This window comes from Tubulanus polymorphus, chromosome 6 (genome assembly GCF_964204645.1).
Source record: "Tubulanus polymorphus chromosome 6, tnTubPoly1.2, whole genome shotgun sequence".
Classification (NCBI taxonomy): Eukaryota; Metazoa; Nemertea; class Palaeonemertea; order Tubulaniformes; family Tubulanidae; genus Tubulanus; species Tubulanus polymorphus.
Genome location: NC_134030.1, coordinates 22,838,194 through 22,865,185, shown reverse-complemented (window position 1 = coordinate 22,865,185; position 26,992 = coordinate 22,838,194). Strand labels below are relative to the sequence as shown.

Here is a 26,992-nt window from a genome sequence, read left to right as displayed (position 1 = left end):
GCAGGGGACGAAAATGACCCTAAAGGGCGGCACTAGTCGGCACTAGCAGGCGGACTCAACGTTTTAAACGACAGTGGCGCCCCCACGCCGGTTCTTTTTATATAATTATCGAAATACAAGAATCAAAATATTGTTTTCAAATTAATTCCAGTATCGCATTTCGTTCGTTCGTTCATTTCAATATCTCAGTTTAAAGAGGATTTATTTATTACGGTCGTGTTGAATTCAAAACGCTAATTAAGCCTGCTGATAGATCAACCGTGGACAAATAAAAGCGAAACGGCTCAGAGATGTGAGGCTTTGGAAACCTGGAAGACCTAGAAAAGCCCATTTCAATGAAAAGCCAGAGAACGGAAAAAGATGTGGCTAAGGAAAACGATTAGTTAATCAGAAATAAAGGAACTACCATCTCCATTGGCTAACACAAACACAGCGATATTTTGACTAGTCACTATTTGGGATTTAATATTGATCAATTCCTGAATTACGTGTATAGTTTCATTAACGATGATATCTTATCACACTGCCCCGGCTTTAGTTTGCCCGGTTTTAGGTTACAGGTTGATAAGTTTACTTTAATGTGATGATAAGGCAACAAGTCTCTGTTAGTAATTGCTTACTTTTACATGTATTTTATTTGTTAAAACAATATTAAAATGCTTCTTGAAAAATAGATTAAAAGCTTCATTGGCAGTAGAATCTCCAATTCTAATAGATTCCCCTTACTAGGCAAATACTGACTATTTGGTCGAAGTTTGCCAATTTTCCCTTCGGCCTTTTTCCTACATTCATTTTTGCCTGCGCGCCGGTGGCGTCCTTCCCCTAAAGAGTGCGCTGCCCTTACATTGAACCCTGATCTTTGGACTAAAATTATATATTTAAAACATTCTGAATGTTCAGAAAGAAGCACTGCCCCATGGACCGCCAGAGAACGCGAGACGTACAGCGGGAAGCGGGTATAAAATCGCGCACAGGGAAGCGAGCATGTTTGTCCGGTCCGGCACCCGTTCCGTACTGGTAGCCGACTGTGGCAAGTGCGCTTGTTTGTAAACAACAACACTGACGTCATCACCAGCGTGCGAGAGAAACGTCAGATTTCTAACGCGAGCGCTGATTGGTCGAAAATTCCCAGACCTCCGAGAACAGAGGACATCTTTTCACCGAACGTAAACTGATTAATTCTTATAGAATGACACGAAACCTTTGAAATAATCCCCACAAATGTTTATTCACGGAATTTGATTTTGGATCGAATCGTTTTTACCCGGATTCGAACTTCCTCGTACGAACCAACGACGAGTGGGTTAAAACCCGATCGACCAATCACGGGCCGGTTTACAAACGCGAGCTCGGATGATTGACAGCTATCAATGTTTTTATTTCCGCTCAGAGCTTCGAATGCGATCAAAATTTCGATGATTTTCGAGACGAAAAATGCGTTTTGAAGCGCAGGAATCGAGTTAACACAATGAATAACCACAATCACTTTAACGGACATGTTAAAACCCGATCAGAGGTTTGTTGTTATATTCAGATTCTCGATGAAATGTGACGTTTTCTGGTTATTTTTCTTTTGTTAATTGTCAATTAGAGCGAAATGCTGGGCGATCAGCTGAGCTGAGCTCGATATTTCTGCGTCCGATTTGCTGAAACTGGCCCCTGATCTATTGAGTATTATTCTGGCAATGCACCCGAGTGGCTGAATTTTATCATAAGCCCCGTCCAACAAAGGGCGACATGGGCGGCGGGCCCTGGATTGTGCCTGTAGCCTACTGATGGCGGGCACTTGACTTTCATGCAATCATATGCACCCTTAGGGTCTGTTTATATCTTTTACCTGGGGGAGTATTCAATTAAATTTTGATAATAGTTGAACTAGGCCTGTATAAATCAATCCCGCCGGCCTGGTCCACCCGCAAAGCTCCGATGGTAACTCCATAATGATAACCCCTCCTGTCTGAAGCAGATTTAAAATCTGCTGGTTGCTTGCAGTGTATTCGCAGGCTGTGATGATAGACTATAGTCTAATGCAGGCGCGGATCGAGGATTTTTTCCAGGAGGAGGGGTTCATAAAAGAATGTTGATGTTTAACTACCGACTAAAATCTCTGATAGGGGGCCTATACGGCATATTGTCTGGCCAAACATAAGATAGAGTACCGATCATGTAGCACTGTTCTCGCAAGCTTTATCTTGATTACATTCCATCAAGAAAACAATTTTAAAGGTTTTTTTGGTAGCTGAGCAGGGGGGGTCACGACCCCTGAAACACCCCCCCCCCCCCCCTGGATCCGGGCCTGTAATGATGATCTGTACCAGGTCTAATCGAGTTGAGTTTTATATATTACAGATATCTACGGTATCTCTGACTGGACCACCTTATGACGACGAGTCACTTCTCAATAGAAAATTACCAAAAGAGTTACTACTCAGGTAGTTCTTCATCGATCTATGCGGCTTAACATTAATTCATCATTTTCCTTAATTGAAAAAATGAATTTCTAATTTCAGAATATTCTCATTCTTAGACGTGGTCACGTTATGCAGATGTGCTCAGGTCGCCAAGGTCAGAACTCAAAAACTAAATTTTGGCATATTTCAGATAAATCTAAACAGTCAAGTTCTATTTAGTTGTCATCTGATCCTGTTTAACTGAAGTCATTTCTATTTTTGAGTCTCAATTTGTATTTCTAATTCAATCTACTAACTGTAAGTGATTATTAGTCGTCACATTACTGAAGATGGTTTCAATTACGCCACGTATGATTGTATTATTATTATTTTCAGTATTGGAATATGCTCGCACTTGACGGCAGTAACTGGCAACGGGTTGATTTATTTGATTTTCAAACCGATGTCGAGGTACGACGACTAACTGTCATCATTCTTAACTTAAACTTCACTTCCGATAATCAATTAAAGTCTTTTTTAATCACCTAAATAAAAGTTCATTGATCAGAATCTTGATTCAAAGTTGTCGCGGTTGAATTATTAGATTCCGGAGTTGAAATTATACATTCATTTCAAATGTTTTAGTTCAGTCAAATTTTAGCAGCTGTAACTATTTACCCAATTATGCGGTTACCGAATAAACACCAAGTTAAGGTTGTCGTGTATCGGATGAAAATTTGCTGACAAAACCACGGAATTAATAGTTTTCTGATATAAACGCTACCGATTAAGGAGGAGTCTATAATTATTAGGATATATGTTCTGAAAGTGATGCAAACGCTTCCTCAAGATTTTTGAAATTTTCTCATTAAAAACTCCTTGAAAACTCGTTATATCCAGGAATGACTGATCTGTAGGGATCCTGTTTCAGTCTGCTGTTAGTTGCTAGATTGTGTCGCCCCCTTGTGGCGTAGAAATAATCGCGTGTAAGGTCAGTTGTATTTTTGATGTATTTTCAGGGTCTCGTAGTTGAGAATATATCCAAGCGTTGCTGCGGGTTTTTGAAGTCGTTAAGTCTTCGCGGATGTCAAAGCGTCACTGATGCAGCTCTGAAGTCAGTAGCTTCATGACTTTTAATCCTGAATCTGAATCCCTCGATCAGTTTAATCCGGATTAAATTTGCCTATTGATCGAATATATCTTTTCGAACGACTGAAAATATTTTAATTTCTCGTCGAAATTCTATTGCAGGACTTTTGCGCAATCTTGTCAGAATATTGAAACGCTAAATTTGAGCGGGTGCAAAAAGATTACAGATGCGTAAGTCACTGGTTCAAATACAGGATTGAAATTTCACTTTCTTCATCAATCATAAATAGATTGTTTTTCTCCAGGACCTGTCACAGTTTAGGTAAACATTGCCGAAAACTTATGCACCTCGACCTGTCGTCCTGTCCAAGTGTCACTAGTCAATCTTTAAAACCAGTAAGGTAAGAATTTCTATGGACATAGTTCCGGCCCCAGCTTCACAGTTCTTTATCCAGTTCCACAGTTCTTTATCCAGTTCCACAGTTCTGTATCCAGTTCCACAGTTCTGTATCTAGTTCCACAGTTCTGGAATCAGTTCCACAGTTCTGGAATCAGTTCCACAGTTGTGGAATCAGTCCTGTGAGCTACGTCACTGTTCTAATATTTGACTTTGTATATTTTATAGTGAAGGATGTCCGAGTTTAGATCATATAAACATATCATGGTGTCAGATAACAGATGTCGGAATAGAAGCTCTATCTCGAGGCTGTCCTAAACTACAAGTTCTAATAGCTAAAGGCTGTTCCCAGGTAAACAACTTACCACAACCTACCCAAACATCTAACTACATGTTGCAACTACCTACATGTGAGATGTATCTCCATGTTACATGTATCTCCATGTTACATGTACATGTGTTTGTAAGTGATAATGTATATATTCAGTTGACAGATGAAGGCATTTCAAATTTAGCGAAGTTTTGTCAGAATCTACGAACCCTGAACATACATTCATGCGCTGTAAGTTCGATTATTCAACTGTTAAAGATTGTTATATTCGTTGATTTCGAGTTGTTCGTCGATGTTTATTTTCGAGTGTCGGTTGTATTTATAGAATATCACAGATGAAGCTATCCATCACGTATGTGAAGGTTGTCATTGTTTACAGTCGCTATGCGTATCGGGATGTCCACATATCACCGACGCGACCCTCGTATCGCTGAGTATCGGTTGTACCGACCTCAGAACGTTAGAAGTCGCCAGCTGTTCGCAATTGACTGATAATGGTTTTCAAGCTTTAGCGAGGGTAGGTTTTGAATATACGCGAGCATAAGACATTGTGGGGGGTCTGTGATGGTATGTGGGGGTCTGTGATGGTATGTGGGGGTCTGCGATGGTATGTGGGGGTATGTGATGGTATGTGGGGGTATGTGATGGTATGTGGGGGGTCTGTGATGGTATGGGGGGTTATGTGGGGGTATGTGATGGTATGTGGGGGGAGGGGGTCTGTGATGGTATGTGGGGGAAGGGTCTGTGATGGTATGTGGGGGGCATGTTATGGTATGTGGGGGGGTCTGTGATTGTATGTGGGGGTCTGTTATGGTATGGGGGGGGGGGTCTGTGATGGTATGCGGGGGGAGGGGTCTGTGATGGTATGCGGGGGGAGGGGGCATGTTATGGTATGAGGGGGTCTGTGATTGTATGTGGGGGTCTGTTATGGTATGGGGGGGGTCTGTGATGGTATGCGGGGGGAGGGGTCTGTGATGGTATGTGGGGGGGTCTGTGATTGTATGTGGGGGTCTGTTATGGTATGGGGGGGGGGGGTCTGTGATGGTATGCGGGGGGAGGGGTCTGTGATGGTATGCGGGGGGAGGGGGCATGTTATGGTATGTGGGGGTCTGTGATTGTATGTGGGGGTCTGTTATGGTATGGGGGGGTCTGTGATGGTATGCGGGGGGAGGGGTCTGTGATGGTATGTGGGGGTATGTGATGGTATGTGGAGGTATGTAATGGTATCAAGTTAAATTCCATGTTTTTTATTTTTGTCAATACAGAATTGTCATAACCTGGAGAGAATGGATCTGGAGGAATGTGTTCTAGTACGTACCAGGGTCCACTTCCACACTTCTGAGTTCCTAGATTTCACTCTAAATGAGTTAACTCATTGAAAATGAACTAACTTTAACTCAGAGTTAACTCAAACTCACAACTGTGGAAACGGGCCCAGAAGTATTCGAAAATCTACATCAAAGAATAAAAAGCGTGTTGGAAATGTTCATGAAACTAATTCCGTCTGGTTTTTCAGATTACTGATACAACTTTGGGACATTTAGCAGTTCATTGTCCTGTTTTATCAAAATTGGTGAGTATTCAGTATCAATTGTGATATAGTAGTCTGAACTGAGGCTGTAGATTGAACTGAGGCTGTAGATTGAACTGAGGCTGTAGATTGAACTGAGGGGGGTCAGTGGTTCCAGCTGTGTGAAGGGGTTCCAGTCAGTCTCTAGGGGGCTGATATTCTCCTCACCGTTACAGAGTTTGTCACATTGTGAATTGATCACCGATGAAGGAATCCGACACCTGGGAAGCAGTCACTGCGCGACCGATGCGTTAACGGTTCTTGAATTAGATAATTGTCCGTTAATTACCGATGCGTCGTTAGAACATCTAATGGGCTGCCAGGAGCTGGAACGCATCGAACTCTACGACTGTCAACTGATAACAAGAGCTGGAATCAGACGGTTACGGGTATGTCAATCAATCAGTGACTTACATGTACATGTGTATGACTTACATGTACATGTGTCTGGCTTGCATGTACATGTATATCACATACATGTGCATGTGAATCACATACATGTACATGTGTGTGACTTACATGTTCTTGTGTATTATTTACATGTACATGTGTATGATATACATGTACATGTATAGCACATGTACATGTGTGTGGCTTACATGTTCATGTGTATTATTTACGTGTACATGTATGTGACTAACATGTACATGTGAATTATACATATGTACATGTATATTTTTGATAATTCAGTCTAATTATGATGTATTTTATTTCTATTTTTTAGAATCATTTGCCCGATGTTAAAATCCACGCCTACTTCGCGCCAGTAACACCGCCGCCCTCTGTTGGCGGCGGTAGACAGCGATATTGTCGCTGTTGCATCATCATATGACACACATTTCTGGTAAGTATCTGAATCAGAGGGCGACTGGGGTTGTGTTCTGGGATTGGTGTGGTGAGGTTGGCGTGGTGAGAGTGGCATTGTGGTGTTGGCGTGCTGGGGTCAGTGTGCTGGGGTAATGGCGCGCTGGGGTTGGCGTGTTGGGAGACATGAAATAAACAGAGTGTTTTTTTGTTTATTTCAGTTTTACTCTGATTGCGGACGTTTCGTATTGACATTAACTCATCTCCATCCTCGTATTACATTTGTATGACGACAATGAAACACAAAACGTACATTATTTCATAAATAACCCAAAAAAAACTACAGAAAAAAATTAAAGTTGTGGAGTTGAATGGAACTTACTGGTTCGCGAGACCTCTAGTGGCGTGGAGTTGAACTAACTGGTTCAGGAGACCTCTAGTGGCACGGAATAGAACTAACTGGTTGTGAGACCTCTAGTGGCGTGGAATAGAACTAACTGGTTGCGAGACCTCTAGTGGCATTGAATGAAACTAACTATAGTTTGTGAGACCTCTAGTGGTGTTGAATAGAATTAACTATGGATTGCGAGACCTAGTAGCATTGGATGAAATTTTTTTACACTCGAGAGGTTTGTGAGACATCTAGTGGCGATGAACGGAACTTTGGAATTGCTTTGTTAACTTGTGATTACCTTCAATATGTTGAAATTACGAACATGCACAAATGTGTATCTAAAACATGTATAAGTGTTTTATTTCATACATGTACATGTTTAGAACATGCACATGTGTATCTAAAACATGTACATGTGTTTTATTTCATACATGTACATGTTTAGAACATGCACATGTATATTTATTACATGTGAAGTATAGTTGCTGTAATAGTGTAGTACAAGAACTACATGTATTTGTATTTTTCGAATTATTGCGAATCCATTTGAAATTTATTAAGTTTAGAAGTAAAATGTTGATTTGGAGATCAGTTCCAAAATGTTTTAGATGCCAGGGGTAGATCCCATGTATTCTAGTGATCATTATTTTTGGAGATCCCACATCTCTAATGATCGTTATTTTAGTTTTAGGGGATCCCATATTTCTATTGATGATTATCATTGTTACCGTTATTGTTTTGAATCTCAAGTAGAGAATGGCTTTTTTGTACATCACTTGCTTTTAGCAAAATATCCACATTTCTAATCCACTTCCTTACGTTAGTTTCTTGATGAAATGACCAGTAGACAATTGTTTATGATGTCATAGGTGGATTCATAGAGATTGAAGTAACCAATCAGATAATCGTTTAGCTTTGAATCCTTTTGAAGAGTTTCTTTCAAGGCAGGGTGCGATCTAAGCACTTGTCTGATTGCCCGGGACAAGTATATTCTCATCAGGGCAAGTAGGTTATCATTATCACTTGTCCCCCGGGCCAGTGCAATTTTCTGTCTCAAAGCTTATTTCCCAATCAATACAACGGATGATAGCGCCACCAATCGGACTGCCAGTGTAGGGCAAGTTGCTTTTTGAGGGGGGCAAGCGAAATTTCAGATATGCTTCACCCCCGGGCAAGTGGCTTTCATTCCTTAGATCAGACCCTGCAAGGGGGCAAAAATTTGGTTAATTTTGAATTACTAGATTCACTACAAAACATGTATTTTGTTGAAGTAATTTTCAAGCAAGAATCATGTGTTTAACTTAACTACGTGTAGCATATATTGTAAAATTAACGGGCCAACAGTCGAGCCTAATTAACATAATTTATGTTCATTGTATGTAAATTAACCTAGAATATGGTGCTTCAGACAAAAAATTCTGCTGTGAATGAAATGAAAAAATTGAAAATGAATTTTTTTCTGCGTCTTTCGATTATTAGATACTGATAATAACGTACGGTATGTGATGTATGTTAAGTGTATGTGCCTGCTGTATGTGTGTCCAGATATCATTGTGTCAAATTGTTAAGTATAAAGTTAAGTAAAGTGTTGTTTTTGTTTTATGGGTTTTAAGTGCAATTTCTGTTATGATTGTTTAAGTTTAAAGACTCTGTCCTGAACTGGGTCCCTAGAACTGTGGAACCAGGTCTACAACTGAGGAACTGGGTTCTTTTTCACGGAGCTAGATTTGAGGCTTCAGAGTCTAAAACACCAAATTTATATCGAGTTCAGATATTTTTTTTTTGGAATTCATTTTGTTTTTCGATTTTTCAATAATTGTCTCTTAGAAAAAAAAGCTTAATTTTCTTATCTAATTTCTGTGATGTCAAAAGAATTATTTTGAATTCCTTTTTGATTTTGCGAAATGCCACATGAGAATTTGTAAATCCAATATGGCCACCAGTGTGTGTGGGTCTCACTGGAAAGTTCCTAAGGGATATACTTTCTGCAGTTATATTAACATATACATTGAAAATCCAATATGACTGCCTTGCAGCCATCTTGTACTGTAAATCGTTTTAAATATGTTGTAAATTCTCAGTAAAATATCCTGCACCCAAAAAGAAAAAATTATTCTATTCTTAAGTGTTTTAATTCATTATTTTGTTAAATTTTGTAGTAAGCTGCCTGCTAGCCGTATTTAGTTTAAGTTATTAGAAGGCCTTCAATTAATTTTTCTTTTTTCGTTGCCGTTTTATTCAGATCAGAATTTATATATCGCATGTGATGTATGTGATGTTATCGATAATTATGATATTAAAAATTAAATAAAATGTAATATTTAACCTATCGAAAAAGGGATAAATTTAATAACCTATAAATATATATATATACAAATGCTACAAAAATGAAAGTAAATTAGTTGTTTTCTTATTGATTGTTTTTCCTGTTTTACTGCAGGATATCAATCTACTGATTGGATCCTTTACCGCTCATAGCCTAGAAGGAGTTAGAACAGTAACTCAACAACCTGATCATTAACACAACAATGAAGTGAATTGTCCATTGACCAAAACTTTCGGGTCATTTGCTAACAAAAATTATTCAGACATGAGTTCTTGTGGCCTTCATGCATCTTAAGACATTTAAATCTTCAAAACTTTTGGAGGGCCTAAAAACCCCTTCAAGACACGCGCCTTTGGTGCACATTTTGTTATGCAGGCCTTTGACATTACATTTCCGGAAAATATGTTGCACCAATGGATTTTTTGGTAGCTTTGGGCCCCTGCCATTGAATGGAAGGACTATTGACGGATGGAAGGACCTGGGACGGACTATTGACAGATGGAAGGACCATGGACGGACTATCCATGGATATGGACTATCCAGGGATGGAAGGACCACAGACGGACTATCCACGGATGGAAGGACCACGGACGGACTATCCACGGATGGAAGGACCACGGACGGACTATCCACGGATGGAAGGACCTGGGATGAACTATCCATGGATATCGATGAAAACCTCTTCAAAAAGTGAAATTCAATTGTAAAAACTTGAATCACACAAAACATGAATTTAAATAGAGTTTTAATCATTCTATCATCATGTTTCATGTCATTGTGACAAACGCTCAATCGATTTCGAGCACCTTACAAATTTCTTTAAATTTCTTTCTTTTTCAAAGTTCTCCTTCAAATTCGTGTAGATTGATTATCCATGATATCTCTCCTTTCTCTCTCTCTCTCTCTCTCTCTCTTGTCTCATTCAGCGGTTATTGATTAAAAGTCCATGGAATTATAGATGGTCGGATAATTCTCAAAGAATCCCTGAAAAATACAAAATAACACAAATAAATTATCATGAAAACTGATCAGAGATCTGCAGCCTGGAGCCACCCTACCCATCGGCTTGGAGCCATCCCTTAAACCATTTACGACATCCCAGGGAGGTACAGGGTCGAGGCTGCAGGAATAAAGTATATTTAGACGAATAAATAAATTCTTACTTGAAACAGTTGAATGGATTGATGTATACTTGAAGTGCAGCACATTTCTCTAATTGAATGCATCGATAATTGAGGACCTCCGACATCTACTGTAGCCATGCCTAAACGAGCTGACATTATTGGACCGATTGTACTACCACATGGAGAATCATTCTTCACTACAAAATCCTGAAAATATTATTACAAGTGACAATCAGGGAATTCAAGAATCAGGGTCCAGTTCCACAGTTCTGACTCGGAGTTAACTCATCGAAAATTAACTAACTTTAACTCAAAAGTGAACTCTAACTCACAACTGTTGAACTGGATCCAAGAAACTCAGTAGTGTTGAGAATCAGGGTCCAGTTCCACAGTTCTGTGTAACAATTTGACTCTTGAGTTAACTCATTGAAAATGAACTAACAAAAGTTAACTCTAACTCACAGCTGTGGAACTGGATCCAAGGAACTCAGTAGTGTTGAGAATCAGGGAACTCAGTAGTATTGAGAATCAGGGAACTCAGTAGTGTTGAGAATCAGGGAACTCAGTAGTATTGAGAATCAGGGAACTCAGTAGTGTTGAGAATCAGGGAACTCAGTAGTGTTGAGAATCAGGGAACTCAGTAGTATTGAGAATCAGGGAACTCAGTAGTGTGCCGAGACTGCTGTAAGTACTGAGTTGAGAATCAGGGAACTCGGTAGCGTTGGGACTGCTGTAAATATTTACCTGTAATGGTACATTTACTATTTTCGCTATTTGCCTCAAGATGGCGCTTGTGATTGAAGTCGTAGCGTAGCGTTGGTTGGCGTTAATCTTAACCACAATCCCCTAAAAAGCAAACAGAGAACGAACCATTTTATGATTTCTGATTTTCTATGAATCACTGAAGAAATAGAAATATTATGATTGAAATAAACACCTTGTGTAAAGCTGGTTTGTGATTATCTTCGTGTTTCGAACTGGAAACAAAAAACACATTATCAAATTATTCGAAAAAAACTAAATAATTTGACTAAAATTCGGGAAAATCTAGATTTCAAATTGCCTGTTTTCAAAATTGAAGGAGTTCAAAAGCATTTTTGGGCATTCTATTCAAATGAAAGGAGTTTCAAAAACATTTAAAAGTTTTTTTTCATTAAGAAGGAGTTATTATAAAGGAGTTGTAGGGAGTGGATACTAACGAGTAATTAGGATGAACGGCGTGAGCCTGATCAGCGCTGATCATTAACGATTTCGGAATAGCTTCCTCGAACGCCGTCGGGTTTTCCCCGGTGGCCAGTCGTCGTAGTACGTGTTCCTGTATCATCGACTCGGCGCCCTGAGCGCTCTGAGAACCGACCTCTTCATTGTCGAATAGACTGATGAGTCGAACGTTACTGTCGGCGCTTAGAGACCGAGAGACATCGCTGCACGACGCGATCAGAGCCTACAAATTACAAACACCAAACATCGGTCCTGATTAAAAGTGATTAGAAGATAAAGTCTTTTAAGTACAGTGACATATAAGCATTCTCTGACAGCAGAGAAATCTATATCCTAGGAATGAAGTCTAAGTCTCCCGAAACTATTTTGAAATTACCCTGAAAAAAAAACACAGACACTCTGTCTCCATAAATGAAGAAATCCCACACTTCGAATTAAATTATAGGAAATAATTTATTATTTTGAAACCACAACATTTCGGCTGTTGACTAACAGCCATCATCAGCTGGAAGCCATCATCAGGTGGAATCAGGTGGAATGATGATGGCTTCCACCTGATGATGGCTGTTAGTCAACAGCCGAAACGTTGTGGTTTCAAAATAATAAATTATTTCCTATAATTTAATTCGAAGTGTGGGATTTTTTCATTTATCTACAGTATACACTGATTATAGTGTTTATTCGACAACTACTCGGTCTCCATAGTTAGAACAGCAGTAAAATTATGTAAAATCAAGACAGTCGTTTATAGAATTCCTAAAGATCGAGTCCAAAATTATAGAAAGTGAAATAAAATAGCGAAATTCCGCTAAAGAAAGATTCTAGTATTATGAATTATGGATCAACGGATAGAACAAGTTCCACAGGTATCGCGGAATAATGAACGGCGTTTTAATTAATTCAAGATGGCCGCTGATTTTACCTCGGTCGCGCAGAAAGCGTTCACTAAATTATCCAATCTCGGTGAGAAAATAAACTCGTCGAAAATTCCACCGGTGACCTGTAAAATTAGAAACGAACTGTATATCGATTTAGGCGCAGTTTACTGGACATAAAAAAGTTGTTAATTGCCTTTTCCTCAAAACTAAAAGAGTTTCAAAGAAGTTTTGGACTTTTTCGCTTAAATTAAAGAAGTTTCAGGTACTTTTAAAAGTAATTTCTGTTAAGCAGTTTTAAAGTAGTATTTTTAAGGAGAGTATTTACCGCTGGTTGTGTATCCGCCAGCATCAATTCAAAATCAATAATTTGTTCCGGTTTGACGTCTGCCTCTGAACACAACAAATCAATTAACACCGAATGATGTTTCTCCGCCTAAAACAGTAACCAATAACAACTGGTATGAAACAGGTTTAATTGTTGCGCTGATCGAAGAGCGGGTATTGTTGTCATTACCTGCGTCAGATCACCATGGTGACCGATTTCCTTCGATGATTTTGAGCCAGTGTTGAGTTCCTCTTGAGCGACGGTCGCTAGGATCGGTTCACTGTAATACAACAATACAAGATATTCAGACAATGAGGACACCCTCCATTTCTTGAGTCCAGTAACTGTGGAACTGAGTTCAGACACTGTGGAACTGGGTCCAGAACTGTGGAACTGAGTTCAGAACTGTGGAACTGAGTTCAGAACTGTGGAACTGAGTCCAGAACTGTGGAACTGGGTCCAGAACTGTTGAACTGAGTCCAAAAACTGTGGGACTGAGTTCAGACACTGTGGAACTGGATCCAGAACTGGAGAACTGGATCCAGAACTGTAGAACTGGGTTCAGAACTGTAGAACTGAGTCCAGAACTGTGGAACTGGGTCCAGAAACTGTGGAACTAGGTCAAGAACTGTGGAACTGAGTTCAGAACTGTGGAACTGAGTCCAGAACTGTGGAACTGGATACAGAACTGTGGAACTGAGTCCAGAACTGTGGAACTGGATACAGAACTGTGGAACTGAGTTCAGAACTGTGGAACTGGATACAGAACTGTGGAACTGGATTTAGAACTGTGGAACTGGATGGTGAATTAACTGAGTGTAGATACTGGAGATGAATGGTGGAATTAAGTGTGGATGGTGGATACTCACAGATGTGTCTCTTTATTAGGGCTGAATTTCTCGTTCATGTCTCGTTGTAAATGAATCGCTATATTCGGAACTCGTAAAATCGGACGCTCAACGTGAACCAGACGATGTGTCAATCTATCACCGTCCTGTAAACACAACATCTCATTTACATCTAATTTACATAATCGAGGGCGGGGCTTCACTCGTTAATATTAATGACTGACATACTTGAACAATAAGTCGACCAGCGACTGTTAGATCTCTATCGAACCATGTATGCCACGTTCCACCTCCATAACACTGAACACCAACTTGTAAATATCCATTGTTCACTTTCTTCGAAACCGGTTTCACCTGAAATATGAAAATCACTTGACTCTGATCCTGAGCGGGGGAGCAAGAGGGAGAGCCAGGAGACGGAGAGAGAGGGGAGATAGGGAGAGGAGAGAGAGAGGAGAGGGAGAGCCAGGAGAGGGAGAGGAGGAGGGAGAGGGGAGAGGAGGGAAAGATAGGGAGGAAAGGGGAGGATGAGAGGAGGGAGGAGGGTTTACTGTTTATCTCACTAGTAGGTCCAGTATTTGTATAAACTTGTCGAAAAATTAAGTTCAAAAGTTAAATCAATTCTATAGGCCTAACAAGTTTTTCAATTATATATTTAAGGCTCTCAATAAACCTTTCAGTTCCTAAATTCACTCAAAAAAGAGTCCATTTATGAAAACCGTTTTTAGTGAAACCTGACCCGTACCTTTAAACACGGACTATCGGTATGAGCTCCTACGATACTGAATCCATTACCCGGTTTATAGTTACCACCGACCGCGAACGCGATTATAGATGATTTATTCCTCGTTACGAAATACTAGAAAATAAAACAACATCAGTAATTAGAATTAATAATCAATTAAAATCAGAGTCATTAATTAGAAAATAGTTCTCATGATTATTGTGGCTTACAATTTCACTATTTAAGACAATTTTTCATTTCAAATGTCTGCCTACATTAATCCCCCTATGACATCATCAAATTGTCTACTAGTGATTTGATCTATAGACACTTCCAGAAAAGATGTCTGCCTTCATAAATCCCCCTATGACATCATCAAATTGTCTACTAGTGATTTGATCTATAGACACTTCTAGAAAAGATGTCTGCCTTCATAAATCCCCCTATGACATCATCAAATTGTCTACTAGTGATTTGATCTATAGACACTTCCAGAAAAGATGTCTGCCTTCATAAATCCCCCTATGACATCATCAAATTGTCTACTAGTGATTTGATCTATAGACACTTCCAGAAAAGATGTCTACCTCCATAAATCCCACTATGACATCATCAAATTGTCTACTAGTGATTTGATCTATAGACACTTTCAGAAAAGATGTCTACCTCCATAAATCCCCCTATGACATCATTGTTTGTACCTTATCTAGAGGTTGAATGTTCCAGGTTTCTGATTCTTTGATCTCTTTAAATCCGGCCGATAACAATAATTTCTGGCATTCTTCAACAGCTAAAAGATAAAGTAAGAAGAATCCGAGTCAATCACCTATAAATGTCAGCCTAGAACAGACTGCCGCCCTCAACGCTAACCACAGCCAGGTAGAACAATCAAAGTGATTACTACGCAGTAGAAAGAGAAATGATAAACCAAACCCAGTGCTTCGCTGTTCCCTAAAGGGCCAACCAATTAAAACACTCATTCTTCATCAGATTTACAGTTGACTGGAATCCCCTCAGTGAGATTTAAAGTCACCCAACCAACTCCAGAGGGATTCCTAGTCGCCCTCTACGCTACACAGACTCCAGTGCCTAACATTTATTTCACTCTCTCCTGCTGTGTATTTGGATGCAGCAGTAACAGAACCTACATGACCTAGAACCACTCACTCTCTCCTATCAAACACCTCTACTCTTGGCCCATCTATCTTTCAAAAATGACCAACGTCACACTCAGACCATCCCCTAGTTAGTTACCTAATCGTTGGTGGTAAGCTTTTTATAATCGGATGGGCTTATACCAACGTTAGGGATGACAAGGACCAAAACACGGTTGAAAAAAGTAACACTTCAAAAATATACTTTCTATTCACTTCAGTCTACAATTAATGGCTTAATTCACAAACTAACACAGGTACCTTTCGAAATAATCCAATTTTATGTATGTTTCGAGTGATTAATCAACATTATTTGGAGAAATTAATTAATTTCTCCACAAATTTCGCCATTGGCCGCCATTTCTCTGTATTGCACATGTGGCATGATAAGACAAGGGGACCTACAAGGATTTATATAAAACTTCCAAGACGAAACGACAATTTTTATTTTTGATGGTTTTCCAACTTGTATTTCAAATCTTCGTGTTTTCCATAACGAATAATGAAACAATAAATTTCTGGTAAAAGAAAAATGTGTATAAGTGTTGATTTCTTAATTTTTTTAAATTTCGTCGTTTCGCTTCGTTAGTTTGTGCTGTTGTCCTGGCCTCAGTCCACAGGTGCCAGCACCTCCAGTAATTTTCAAAATGGCAGCTGTTGACTGGACGGAAATTTACTCTCACTTTACGGCCGATTTGCACATGGATTAAGATCGTCAGGTGAGGTGTTATAGGTATCAGACAAACTACGAATCTGTTGTGCGTCGATTACAACAAAAATGAGACAGATATCTTAAGAGACAATGAAATGCCAGGCAAATTACTCGTCAGTCAAATTGGCTGACGAAGATTTCATACAAAAATGACCTTCCCATTCCTGACTGTGGTTTGTGAAAATATCCGATCGTGAAACTAAACCACAGACAGGTTACTGACTAACCATCCCCAGTCCCCAATCAGTCAACGCCGACAATCTTACCATGAAAAGGTGACGGAGATTTATTGACGTAAGCCAAAAACCTCTTAGCGGAAGAAACAACAGAGTCTTTAGACATTTTGATTTTCACTTTCTTCAGAGAATCGTAGATCAGGAGACAAGAAGAGTAGAGTAGTGGCACAGTCAGCAGCGGGAAATAGAACAACTGAAACGAGATTTAAAACTCTTTAAATCATCACCACGTACATCAATTCCGAATTAAATACTCGATTTTAGAACTCGATAAAACTTACCCTGAGCGTCTTCTACTTTAGAACTGTCAAAAACTGGGAAACCCGGAAGTAAACCGGAACTGAAGTAGCTATTTCGGGTACCCCCGAGTCGCATTCAATTCAATTCAAGTTTGACTTTATTAGGCAAACAATTCAATTTCGGTTTATTCGCTAAACTTAAGAAACCCGCGGGACTGTCGGTATTTAAACCTAGGATGAATAACATACGGCCGAAAATGACCCGCATTAAAACTGCATCTGCATCTGTTTGTGTCGACGAAACCACTCCCAGCATTAAACAATCGCCACTAGGGGGCAGCAACACAATTCTGATGATGAATTTCACAGAACTCATAAATATATTTTTCATACAAATGCTTCCTATATACTTTTTTTTACAAATTATAATCATCTCAAAATAACTTAAACAATAATAAATCTGTACTGTTCCGCAGGGGATGGGTTTTGAGGGGGGGGTAGGGCTAGCGACCGGACTGGGATGTTAGTCTGGTCAGTAAATAAGGACAGATATCAGCTACAGTAATCTCAGCCTCAGAATCTCTGGCAAACACTGAATCACGATTCAAACATTTGATTCTTTCTAACAATCCCAATAAATGATTCACCCTACAAAAATAAAACGACACATTTTTACTCATTTTCACTAATAAAAAACGTCTTCAAGATTTTATGAATTGCCCACGGATGTTAAAAACGGAAATAGTGACAATTGGAATCGCATTTTTGCCATGGTACATTTGACCACCAGTTATCCTTAACCATCTTAAGAGCAACTACAAACCCCGTAGTTTAAATTATTCACTAAATTAATTAGATTATACGATCAATTGGGTTTTTAATAATATCTTACGTCATATTGAAAGGTAAAAGTTCCATAATTCTGTTGATGAATTTCTTCAGGCAGTTTTTCTGAAAGGAAAAAAAAGAAATAAAGTTTATCAATTGAGCAGATATAATTTCAGACTTCAGAGGGGATATTCAAGTGGGTTGGAATAAGTTGGATGTTTTGAAGGGGGGTTGTCTATGGAGAGGGGTTCGTCTACGATATTAAAAGGTCTATGGATGGGACAGTCTAACATGTTTTGAAGGGGGGTTGTCTATGAAGGGGTTAGTCTAATTTGTTTTAAGGGGGGGAGTTGTCTATGAAGAGGTTAGTCTAAGATGTTTTAAGGGGGGGTTGTCTACGAAGGGGTAAGTCTATGTTTTAAGGGGGGGTTGTCTATGGAGGGGTTAGTCTAAGATGTTTTAAGGGGGGGTTGTCTATGGAGGGTTGAGGTTAGTCTAAGATGTTTAAAGGTCTATGGAGGGGACAGTCTAAGATGTTTTGAAGGGGGGATGTCTATGAAGGGGTAAGTCTATGTTTTAAGGGGGGGGTTGTCTATGGAGGGGACAGTCTAAGATATTTTGAAGGGGGGATGTCTATGAAGGGGTAAGTCTAAGATATTTTGAAGGGGGGATGTCTATGAAGGGGTAAGTCTAAGATGTTTTGAAGGGGGGATGTCTATGAAGGGGTAAGTCTAAGATGTTTTGAAGGGGGGATGTCTATGAAGGGGTAAGTCTATGTTTTAAGGGGGGTTGTCTATGGAGGGGACAGTCTAAGATGTTTTGAAGGGGGGATGTCTATGAAGGGGTAAGTCTATGTTTTAAGGGGGGGTTGTCTATGGAGGGGACAGTCTAAGATATTTTGAAGGGGTGTGTTGTTTGATGGAGGGTTGCGGTATATTTACCTGTAATAACTCAATGAATATTACACTGTATAGTTCACAGTGTAGTTCATCATTGTTTGATAATTTCTCCACTAATTCAACGCTTTCTTCAAATAAATCGTGTTCTAGCAGCAGTCTCAACGCTTGATACTGACTGTGAGCTATATCACTGTAGAGACAAACATCAATTAACACAATTAATTAATGAGAATTATGAATTACAGTCAAAAGTCATCTCAGTTTGATAAGTCGTCAAATTACTGAAGTCATTTCGTATTTTCAGTCTCATTTGTATTTCTAATTCAATTTATTCTTAAGTGTAAGTCATCATTTGAATAAGTCGTCACATTACTGAAGTCATTTCTATTATAGTCTCAATTTGTATTTCTAATTCAATTTACTAAGTGTAAGTCGTCATAAGAACAAGTCGTCACATTATTGAAGTCATCTCTATTTTTGAGAATCAATTAGTATTTTTAATTCTATTTACTCTAAAGTTCAAATCATAATGACTAATTTCTAATTCAATTTACTTTTAAGTTTAAGTCATCAACATAATGACCATCACCCACTACAGTGAGTTTCACAGGTATCAAACCGGATTAAACTGTTTGAAGCGTTGGAATAAGAAAAGATAAAGTATTTTGATTACCTGTTCAATAATATTCTGGATTTAACGATGATAGCAGTTTTATTTTCAGGATCAGAAATTCTAGATAAGATGCAAATTGCGGCTCTGTTGTAAACACTAACCTATAAAAATACAAACACAATTTGCATGATTTCCTAAAAAAAATCTCCAAGCAAACAATCCCCATTTCGGGACCCACTCTAGCATGTGTGTAGTGGTGGATCTCCTGTTTACCTTGAATTTAATATTCATGATTGGCCGGAAAGGTTCCACAATCAAAAACTCCAGGACCCAGTTCCACAGTTGTGAGTTAGAGTTAAGTCTGAGTTAAGTTCATTAACTAGTTAGTTAGTTCATTTTCAATGAGTTAACTCTGAGTCAAATCTTAACACAGAACTGTGGAACTGGGTCCATAACTACAAAATTATACCGAGATTATACTGACCTTTTTCTTGAACGTGCTGCCCCCTGTCGACAAGACAAACTGGTCGCATATTCTATCGGACAAGGCTAAAAAGTTTTCCTACAAAAAGCGAAAAAGATCAAATTCCATTACATTCGTGTTTTTGGATCAGATTATTAAGTCATGTTTGACTTTATGAGTTAAATTTCCAAACATGCAGTGACTCCATACATCGTTTAGTTAAACACTAAATCTTACCAATATTTCAGGCTGTAATTCATATAAAAGTTGACAAGTCAAATCAAACAATGGGAGACATAAAGCGCTGCGGTCATACTCAACTGCCAGAGCTGCCTTCCATACGCTCGTATCAGCCTTACTGTCAGTAGCTACAATTGGAAGTATGTTGATATAAGTTGAGACTCAAGATAAAACCAGAATTACATTGGTCCAGTTCCACGGTTGAGACTTAAAGATAAGACTGTGCTTCGCTCAAAACAGGTCAAACAAAATAAGACCAGGCATAGAATATCCAATGCATATAATTACAGGGCTCATTTGCAATCATGTCCAGAAGTCATCTTTAAATTCTAGCATGGTCTTAAGTTGTATGATTGGCTATATGAAGATGAGCCTAAGAATGGTCTTAAGCTGTTAAATTGATTATAGAACTAAGACAAGCTTAGACTGGTCTTAAATCTAAGCTATGACCGTACAACTGACCCGATTCAAAGAACCCCTGCTGAACCCATCAGTACTCCTGATGATGGCTAACAGTTGTTAGCCGAAACGTCGCTCCTCAAATATAATCATCTTGATATAGAATTTTTCAATCTTGGCTTCGTAATTGTGGGATTTCTCTCGTTACAACAGACCTGTTTGAGATAAGTCTAGTTGTTAAATTTGATGGTTTCATTCTTACCTTCATCGTTCAACTGTAAGATAGTTTGAATAGTTTTTAAAACGTTGCGCGGTCGACTGTTCTGTAAACGCTCAATTTCATGTTGTCTTTTACTCAATGAGTAACTATTTGATGTGAACAATTCATAAATCTGACCTTCGATCACTGCCTGCTGCTGCTGCTGTTCAACTTTATCGCCCTGAAATCATCAGACAGATTTCGCTCTAAATTGATTACAAGTAGTGAGTACCGGTACTCTAAATAGGATATCAGGGTCTCGTTAAAAAACAACCCCGAGGACTCAGTTCTTAAGTTCCGTAGTTGGGAATTAAACTCAATTGAAGTTAATTTCTAAGTTAGGATTCAATTCAAATCAATCTGTCCAGATCTGCGAATAATCTTTGTTAACTATCTTAAGTGTGGTCAGTTGAAATTAGAAGATTTTAAATATAATATTAGAAATAAACGCATTTTAACTATTTTAAAGTCAACATAAAGCTGACAACTGTGGATCTGGACCCAGTTCTTGTCTCCTGATCAAATCTTAACTCAGAGGTAACTAACTCTACCTCATGACTGTGGAACTGGACTTTGGGTGTCAGTTGATGGAGGCTCTAACCTTAACACTGTACAGTTCTGGGATAACAGAGAGTAAGGAGTAGGGTGGAGGTAGTAAGAGGTCGGATTGAGGGAGGCACTAACCTGTAATTCGGTGCAATGAATCACAAAATTTTCCTCCGCTTTCAAAAACGTATCGACGAATTTTTGAGTTTGTAAATTCAGTTGCGTTATTGGCAAAGTTCCAGACTTATTCTTCTCGATCAATAAATTCCTTTTCATTCTCTCCGGTGGCGCCATCTCAACCTGAAATTTAAAACGAAGTTTAACAAATTCCGACACAAATTATTAAAGACAGAAAGATTTTCTGTAAAACTTATTTTGTTCTTTTTACCTCACTGCACAGATTGGTTACAGGTAACGCTAAACTAAACGACTCATCAAAACCATTTAAACAACATCCACCATTCTTTAATCCAGCATCCATCTAAAATATTCATCATTCACTTCGGTAATTTGTAGCTACTGTCAAAGAGGTTACCAACAGGATCCAGTTCCACAGTGGAACTGAGTTCATTACCGTGGAACTGAGTTCATAACTGTGGAACTAGCTCCAGAACTGTGGAACTGAGTTCATTACTGTGGAACTAGCTCCAGAACTACTGTGGAACTGCGGTCCTGAACTGTGGAACTGGGCTCTGAACTGTGGAACTGAGTTCAGAACTGTGGAACTGTATCCTGAACAGTGGAACATGGACATGAACTTGTGGAATTGGGTACAAAACTGTGGATCCTATTTCTGTTCACAAACCTGGTATTGATTTTGAAGTGGAATTATTTCACAAACAGATTTACTCGTGTAAAACCCGACTGATTGACGCGATGATGTCATAGTGTTCCACATTCTCAAATTATCACCGAATATCGAACTCATAATGGGGGCCATCTCAAAAACATGCATACCCGTCGCCAGACTGTAAAAACTAAACAAAACAAAAAGCCGTTTAAAAACAGTCGAAATAATGTAATAATTGAAACCGATGAATTTAATGTTGTTTACCTGAAAGTTGTTTTAAACAGAATTCCTAAAATTCCCGCAAACGTGAAAAACTTTCCTTCCTTCAAAGTTTCGCGGCTGATCTGCAGCTGACACGAGACCAGAAAATCTACAATTACAACAAATTCATTACAATTAAACCAGTTTTATCGGTTTATCGGAGATCTGTGAAATACATTCGGTGAAACAACCGGTTTAATCGAGATTATTCACCACTTACTTCCATCAGAGTTGAGAGTTTTAATTTGAGTCGTTGAATCTATAAAATAAACATCTTCTCTTCTGAAATCTGGGATTATTTTGATTGGGCTGCAGCAGGTATTCAACTGAAATATACAATTTTATATTTCAATCAAGGCTAGTGTTTAGAAATAGATCAGGACTCAATGCCATATTTCTAGACTCAGTTCCACAGTTCTGGACCCAATTCCACAGTTCTGGACTCAGTTCCACAGTTCTGTGTCCAGTTCTGGATCCAGTTTCAGTTCTGGATCCAGTTCCACAGTTCTGTCTCCAGTTCCACAGTTCTGTCTCCAGTTCTGGATCCAGTTTCACAGTTGTGTACCCAGTTCTGGATCCAGTTTCACAGTTGTGTACCCAGTTCTGGATCCAGTTTCACAGTTGTGTACCCAGTTCTGGATCCAGTTTCACAGTTCTGAACTCAGTTCTACAGTTGTGTACTCAGTTCCACAGTTCTGGACTCAGTTCTACAGTTGTGTACTCAGTTCCACAGTTCTGGACTCAGTTCCACAGTTGTGTACTCAGTTCCACAGTTCTGGACTCAGTTCCACAGTTGTGTACTCAGTTCCACAGTTCTAGATCTAGTTTGACAGTCAAGATTCTGTGAACCATGTAACTGGATCCAGACTTGTACAACTGGCTTTTCAGGCTACATTTAACCGGTAGCGTATTTGACGCAAGAATTTTGGTTGCTTTCACTAAGGTCCTAAATAGAGAAAGCAACCCAAATTCTGGGACATGAACTTGTGGAACTTGGTGCAGAAGAACCCGGTACTGGTGTTGTGTTATATCTGTGATAAGACTCACCATTCCTCTTGTAGATATTTCAGTCAGTATTAATTGTGTAAAATCTACAGGTTGTTGATTAGTTTGAAACTGTTGCAGACGACCAACATCGTAATGATACAATTCCATCAAACTATCATCATTCAACCATCGCAGATATAAACCTTCTGGAATCCTACAAATAATTATATTCATAATTATATCCATAATTATCAACAGTTTTTGTCAGGTACACAACTTTAGAATTGGGTAAACAACTGTATAATTGGATAAACAACTGTAGAATTGGATAAACAACTGTAGAATTGGGTGAACAACTGATTTAAGTTGTTTGCTTACCTGGGACTGATAAGTAATGAATTTTTTTGAATAAATAGGTCGCATTCAGGAGAATTATCGAGTAGAATCTCAAATTCACCAACTGTGAAATGATTCCAGCTTCCACTGTCTAAAAATATAAACAAATCATATCATCAAATAACTACAACTCAGTTCCACAGTTCTGAACCCAGTTCCACAGTTCTAGACCCAGTTCCACAGTTCTGAACCCAGTTCCACAGTTCTGAATCCAGTTACACAGTTCTGGACCCAGTTCCACAGTTCTGGACCCAGTTCCACAGTTCTGGACTCAGTTCCACAGTTCTGGACCCAGTTCCACAGTTCTGAATCCAGTTACACAGTTCTGGACTCAGTTCCACAGTTCTGGATCCATTTCTACAGTCCACGACCCCGTTCTAGTCTTACCGTTATTCGGCAGCCTCCTGCGACAGATTCTCCACTCGACGTCATCGAGATGTTGTTTGTGTTCGCACCAGTAGATGGCGTTGTGTTTGTGATGAAGTTCGGCGGTAGAGATCGTCCAACCTGTTTGCGAACACAGTCGAAACTGACCGGATAAACTCCATCCTAACATCGCTGATTTATAATTCCAAATCTCTATGTCACCATTCAGTAAAATCTGTAACATTGACAATTTGCCATTTCATGCAAACACAGGAAAGAGAGGAGACTATAGTGAAGGGGGGTTGAAGAGTCCTGACTCCAATCACTCAGAAGTCACTGATAATACTAACTAATAAGACTGTATTGTGTAAATGTGGTTGAACTATCAATCTAATCAGTTTCTGGTCTGTTTGAAAAGTTCGATTTAGCTCCTCATTCAAACTGCCGCCATTGTTACCAGTTTCCTGAAGATATATAATGAGAATTTTCATCAAGTCTAGTAGTAGAGTGAATCAGAGAAATCGCTAGATTGAAAATTCAACAATTCATTCATTTTTCATTAAATCACGTATTGATAAAGACAAACGTGATCAACAGCATTATCTGAATTCCCTGAATTGTTGGTAAAATTTGTCAAATTCCCAGTTTCCACTGATTTTTTTCTTCCAGATGTTTCTAGATTCCCTGAGTTTTTCAGTTCAATGACCACCCTTCGCTATCAGACTATGCGTCAGTTTAAAGAAATAGATAATACAAGACATTTTGTGTTTGCACCTTTTTTCACAGCTGTTTTGCACCATATGTCAGAATAAATTAACCTGACACAAACTAGTTATACCCCCAGGGGCCGGCTCCATAGTTATATGGCTTACACATAAAACCATCTCTAGTTCTAAAGCCAATCAAACAACTTTAGAGATCAGTCTCAATATTAAAGACTGCTACTTTTGACTATAGAACTGGCCCTAGAAAACTGCTTTTAAATGTTGTGTCAGAATTGAGAGGATTGGTTTTGGTGCCTGTTTTGTAGCAGTATGGTTGGAAGATTACATCCCGACGACTACTACTAGAAACTGAAAACAATTACCTGTAAATCAATATCAAATGTCACAAGTTGATGTCCATTTTCCAAACAAACAAAAACATGTCCAGGAATATACTGAATCCATGATATAGAATCACTACTAGTAGTGTCAGACTGTCTAGCACTGCTGCTGTCAGACTGTCTATTACTGCTGCTGTCAGACTGTCTATTACTGCTGCTGTCAGACTGTCTATTACTGCTGCTGTCAGACTGTCTATCACTGCTGCTGTCAGACTGTCTATTACTGCTGCTGTCAGACTGTCTATCACTGCTGCATAACAGATCCTGCAATTTCTGTAATAACAATGATATATTTCAATATACCATTCAAATACTTAAGTTAAGGCTTCCGTTACATTTTATCAAAAATATCTAGTATTGCTAACTGTCAATCAATTTTCCAGTATCAAGGCCCATATTCAAGTGTCCGCGGACCCAAAAACAGTGACAATTTAGCATCCTTGTTCCCCATGGGGACACGAGCCTACTAAATAAAGACTAAAGACTAATAGTCAGTAACCTGACTGTGGTTTAGTTTCACGATCGGATATTTTCACAAACCACATAAGTATAAGGAATAAGCCCATCCGATTATAAAAAGCTTACCACCAACGATTAGGTAACTAACTAAAAGACTAACAGACTTATTGGCGTCTACTAGGCCCTACTAATAGACTTAAGACTCAACTAAGAGCCGACTTAGGCTTAGAAGACTTAGAGGCCTTACATCGTATACATAGCCGAGTTATAGTCAGTAACCTGACTGTGGTTTAGTTTCACGATCGGATATTTTCACAAACCACATAAGTATAAGGTATAAGCCCATCCGATTATAAAAAGCTTACCACCAACGATTAGGTAACTAACTGAGCCGAGTTAATGAATGGCAATTTATAATGTTTCAGCTGAACTGCTCTACCTACCTTTATATTTCTGAACGGATATTTTGACGGCAAATGTTCAATCTTAAACATCTTTTTGAAATATCGTCGTAAGGGGAAGGCTTGCTTTGAAATTAAATTCTACATACATACTATAAATTACATCGGCCTGGATCTGATCGGGGAAAACCCGAATCAACTTCCCGGTTCCGGTCATAGCTGTACTAAATACCGGCTAAAACCGAAAAGAAATTACGTCAATAAATTGAATTGAATTGTCCTCGCTTACCAGTTCCGGTCGGTGCGAGTTTCAAACTTACCTAGAATCATGAATAAATGATCGAAAACGTGTCTGGAGTGAGTTCAAAATAAAACAGCGCAAGAAGAAAATACGAGAGCAATTTCTCAATGATTACAAATAAAATCATACAATTTAGAAAAATAAATGAATTGATTCTTGAAAGTGGTTTTCACCACTTTCAGAAAATATTTTGAAGTCGTCAATAAAATTTTCACTAAAATTTTCAAATTTGGGTCAGAAAATTGTTGATATAAAATCAACATAAAATTGGTGGCAAATATTTTAATGTTTGACTTTATTAAAACTACGACAAACTCACCTTTACCCAGTTACATCTTGAACTATTTAAAATATGTGTAACTCACAAGAGGTACATGTGATATTTGTCTGATTTTACGGGAGACATTTGCGAGCACCTCTAGGTTTGAAGACATACCAGTTGTATAAGAGGTCTATCTATGGTACAACGCCACGTACGACAAGAATGGTCGAACAATGCGTTACATTTTACATTATCTAACTATTGGGGTCAGTAAACTTACACATGTCCAACTGTTATAATCCATCTTCGCTCTATAAACTGCGGAGCTTTACTAAAATCAATTGATTCCCCGATTGAATATGGTAAACGCGTGTGTATCAGAGACTTGGAATATCTTATAGCAATTGATTTGATTTGATAATTGATATTTTATGACGTAAACACAAGGTCCAGCTCCTAAAACATCCTCATCAGTGATTGGACGCATAATCAGTCGCACTCGTCACTGATTGGCTAAAATGTAACAAAATCTGCATATCTAAGTAGAGATAGCGAAACTGGTTTAAACCGGTTCAGCGCGCATCACGTGACCTCGTATTGGCCGAGAAAAATGAATGACATTTTAATAATAATTTAGGATCGAGGACGTTTTGAG

At 38.8% G+C, this 26,992-nt stretch overlaps 3 protein-coding genes across 6 annotated transcripts; 1 reads left to right on the top strand and 2 right to left on the bottom strand.

The window, feature by feature from the left end:
- Nucleotides 1–1,396: 1,396 nt before the first annotated feature.
- LOC141906700 (F-box/LRR-repeat protein 2-like) lies at nt 1,397–9,329 on the top strand. The gene is made up of 15 exons (XM_074795995.1): nt 1,397–1,516; nt 2,350–2,432; nt 2,511–2,565; nt 2,787–2,861; nt 3,410–3,504; nt 3,642–3,710; nt 3,785–3,880; nt 4,105–4,228; nt 4,364–4,438; nt 4,533–4,724; nt 5,473–5,517; nt 5,724–5,780; nt 5,954–6,166; nt 6,502–6,621; nt 6,803–9,329. The coding sequence occupies exons 1-14, from the start codon at nt 1,469–1,471 to the stop codon at nt 6,607–6,609; spliced, it is 1,335 nt and encodes a 444-aa protein (XP_074652096.1). The 5' UTR covers nt 1,397–1,468; the 3' UTR covers nt 6,610–6,621; nt 6,803–9,329.
- A 713-nt stretch (nt 9,330–10,042) lies between these two features.
- Nucleotides 10,043–16,858, bottom strand: LOC141906760 (aspartyl aminopeptidase-like). Its single transcript, XM_074796104.1, has 14 exons — nt 16,805–16,858; nt 16,554–16,716; nt 15,123–15,211; nt 14,443–14,556; nt 13,926–14,051; nt 13,719–13,843; nt 13,039–13,129; nt 12,850–12,957; nt 12,569–12,646; nt 11,625–11,869; nt 11,363–11,402; nt 11,170–11,271; nt 10,465–10,632; nt 10,043–10,285 (listed from the first exon to the last, which is right to left on the bottom strand). Exons 2-14 carry the CDS (start codon nt 16,627–16,629, stop codon nt 10,238–10,240), a joined length of 1,410 nt encoding a protein of 469 aa, XP_074652205.1. The 5' UTR covers nt 16,630–16,716; nt 16,805–16,858; the 3' UTR covers nt 10,043–10,237.
- Nucleotides 16,859–17,132: 274 nt separating this feature from the next.
- Nucleotides 17,133–26,521, bottom strand: LOC141907007 (uncharacterized). 4 transcript variants are annotated; one of them, XM_074796539.1, is made up of 20 exons: nt 26,395–26,521; nt 26,095–26,126; nt 25,817–26,009; nt 24,897–25,187; nt 24,160–24,273; nt 23,831–24,044; nt 23,426–23,534; nt 23,108–23,261; nt 22,281–22,386; nt 22,064–22,169; nt 21,815–21,986; nt 21,398–21,490; nt 21,148–21,309; nt 20,467–20,644; nt 19,803–19,933; nt 19,587–19,664; nt 19,163–19,263; nt 18,532–18,679; nt 17,655–17,713; nt 17,133–17,410 (listed from the first exon to the last, which is right to left on the bottom strand). In XM_074796539.1, exons 3-20 carry the CDS (start codon nt 25,865–25,867, stop codon nt 17,266–17,268), a joined length of 2,412 nt encoding a protein of 803 aa, XP_074652640.1. In that variant the 5' UTR covers nt 25,868–26,009; nt 26,095–26,126; nt 26,395–26,521; the 3' UTR covers nt 17,133–17,265. The 4 variants fall into 4 exon arrangements, with proteins under 4 accessions (XP_074652640.1, XP_074652642.1, XP_074652641.1 ...); XM_074796541.1 differs by lacking the exon at nt 21,398–21,490; XM_074796540.1 differs by lacking the exon at nt 26,095–26,126.
- Between the last annotated feature and the right edge of the window lie 471 nt (nt 26,522–26,992).

Coding starts and splice junctions, on each gene's coding strand:
- LOC141907007 (XM_074796539.1), bottom strand. CDS start 25,867: ATGTTTAAGATTGAACATTTGCCGTCAAAATATCCGTTCAGAAATATA. Junction 25,188..25,816: donor ATCCGTTCAGAAATATAAAG/GTAGGTAGAGCA, acceptor TTGTTATTACAG/AAATTGCAGGATCTGTTATG. Junction 21,310..21,397: donor TAACCAATCTGTGCAGTGAG/GTAAAAAGAACA, acceptor TTTAAATTTCAG/GTTGAGATGGCGCCACCGGA.
- LOC141906760 (XM_074796104.1), bottom strand. CDS start 16,629: ATGTCTAAAGACTCTGTTGTTTCTTCCGCTAAGAGGTTTTTGGCTTAC. Junction 13,844..13,925: donor CTGGTCGACTTATTGTTCAA/GTATGTCAGTCA, acceptor TTGTGTTTACAG/GACGGTGATAGATTGACACA. Junction 12,958..13,038: donor ACCATGGTGATCTGACGCAG/GTAATGACAACA, acceptor TTACTGTTTTAG/GCGGAGAAACATCATTCGGT.
- LOC141906700 (XM_074795995.1), top strand. CDS start 1,469: ATGAATAACCACAATCACTTTAACGGACATGTTAAAACCCGATCAGAG. Junction 3,505..3,641: donor GTCACTGATGCAGCTCTGAA/GTCAGTAGCTTC, acceptor ATTCTATTGCAG/GACTTTTGCGCAATCTTGTC. Junction 5,518..5,723: donor ATCTGGAGGAATGTGTTCTA/GTACGTACCAGG, acceptor CTGGTTTTTCAG/ATTACTGATACAACTTTGGG.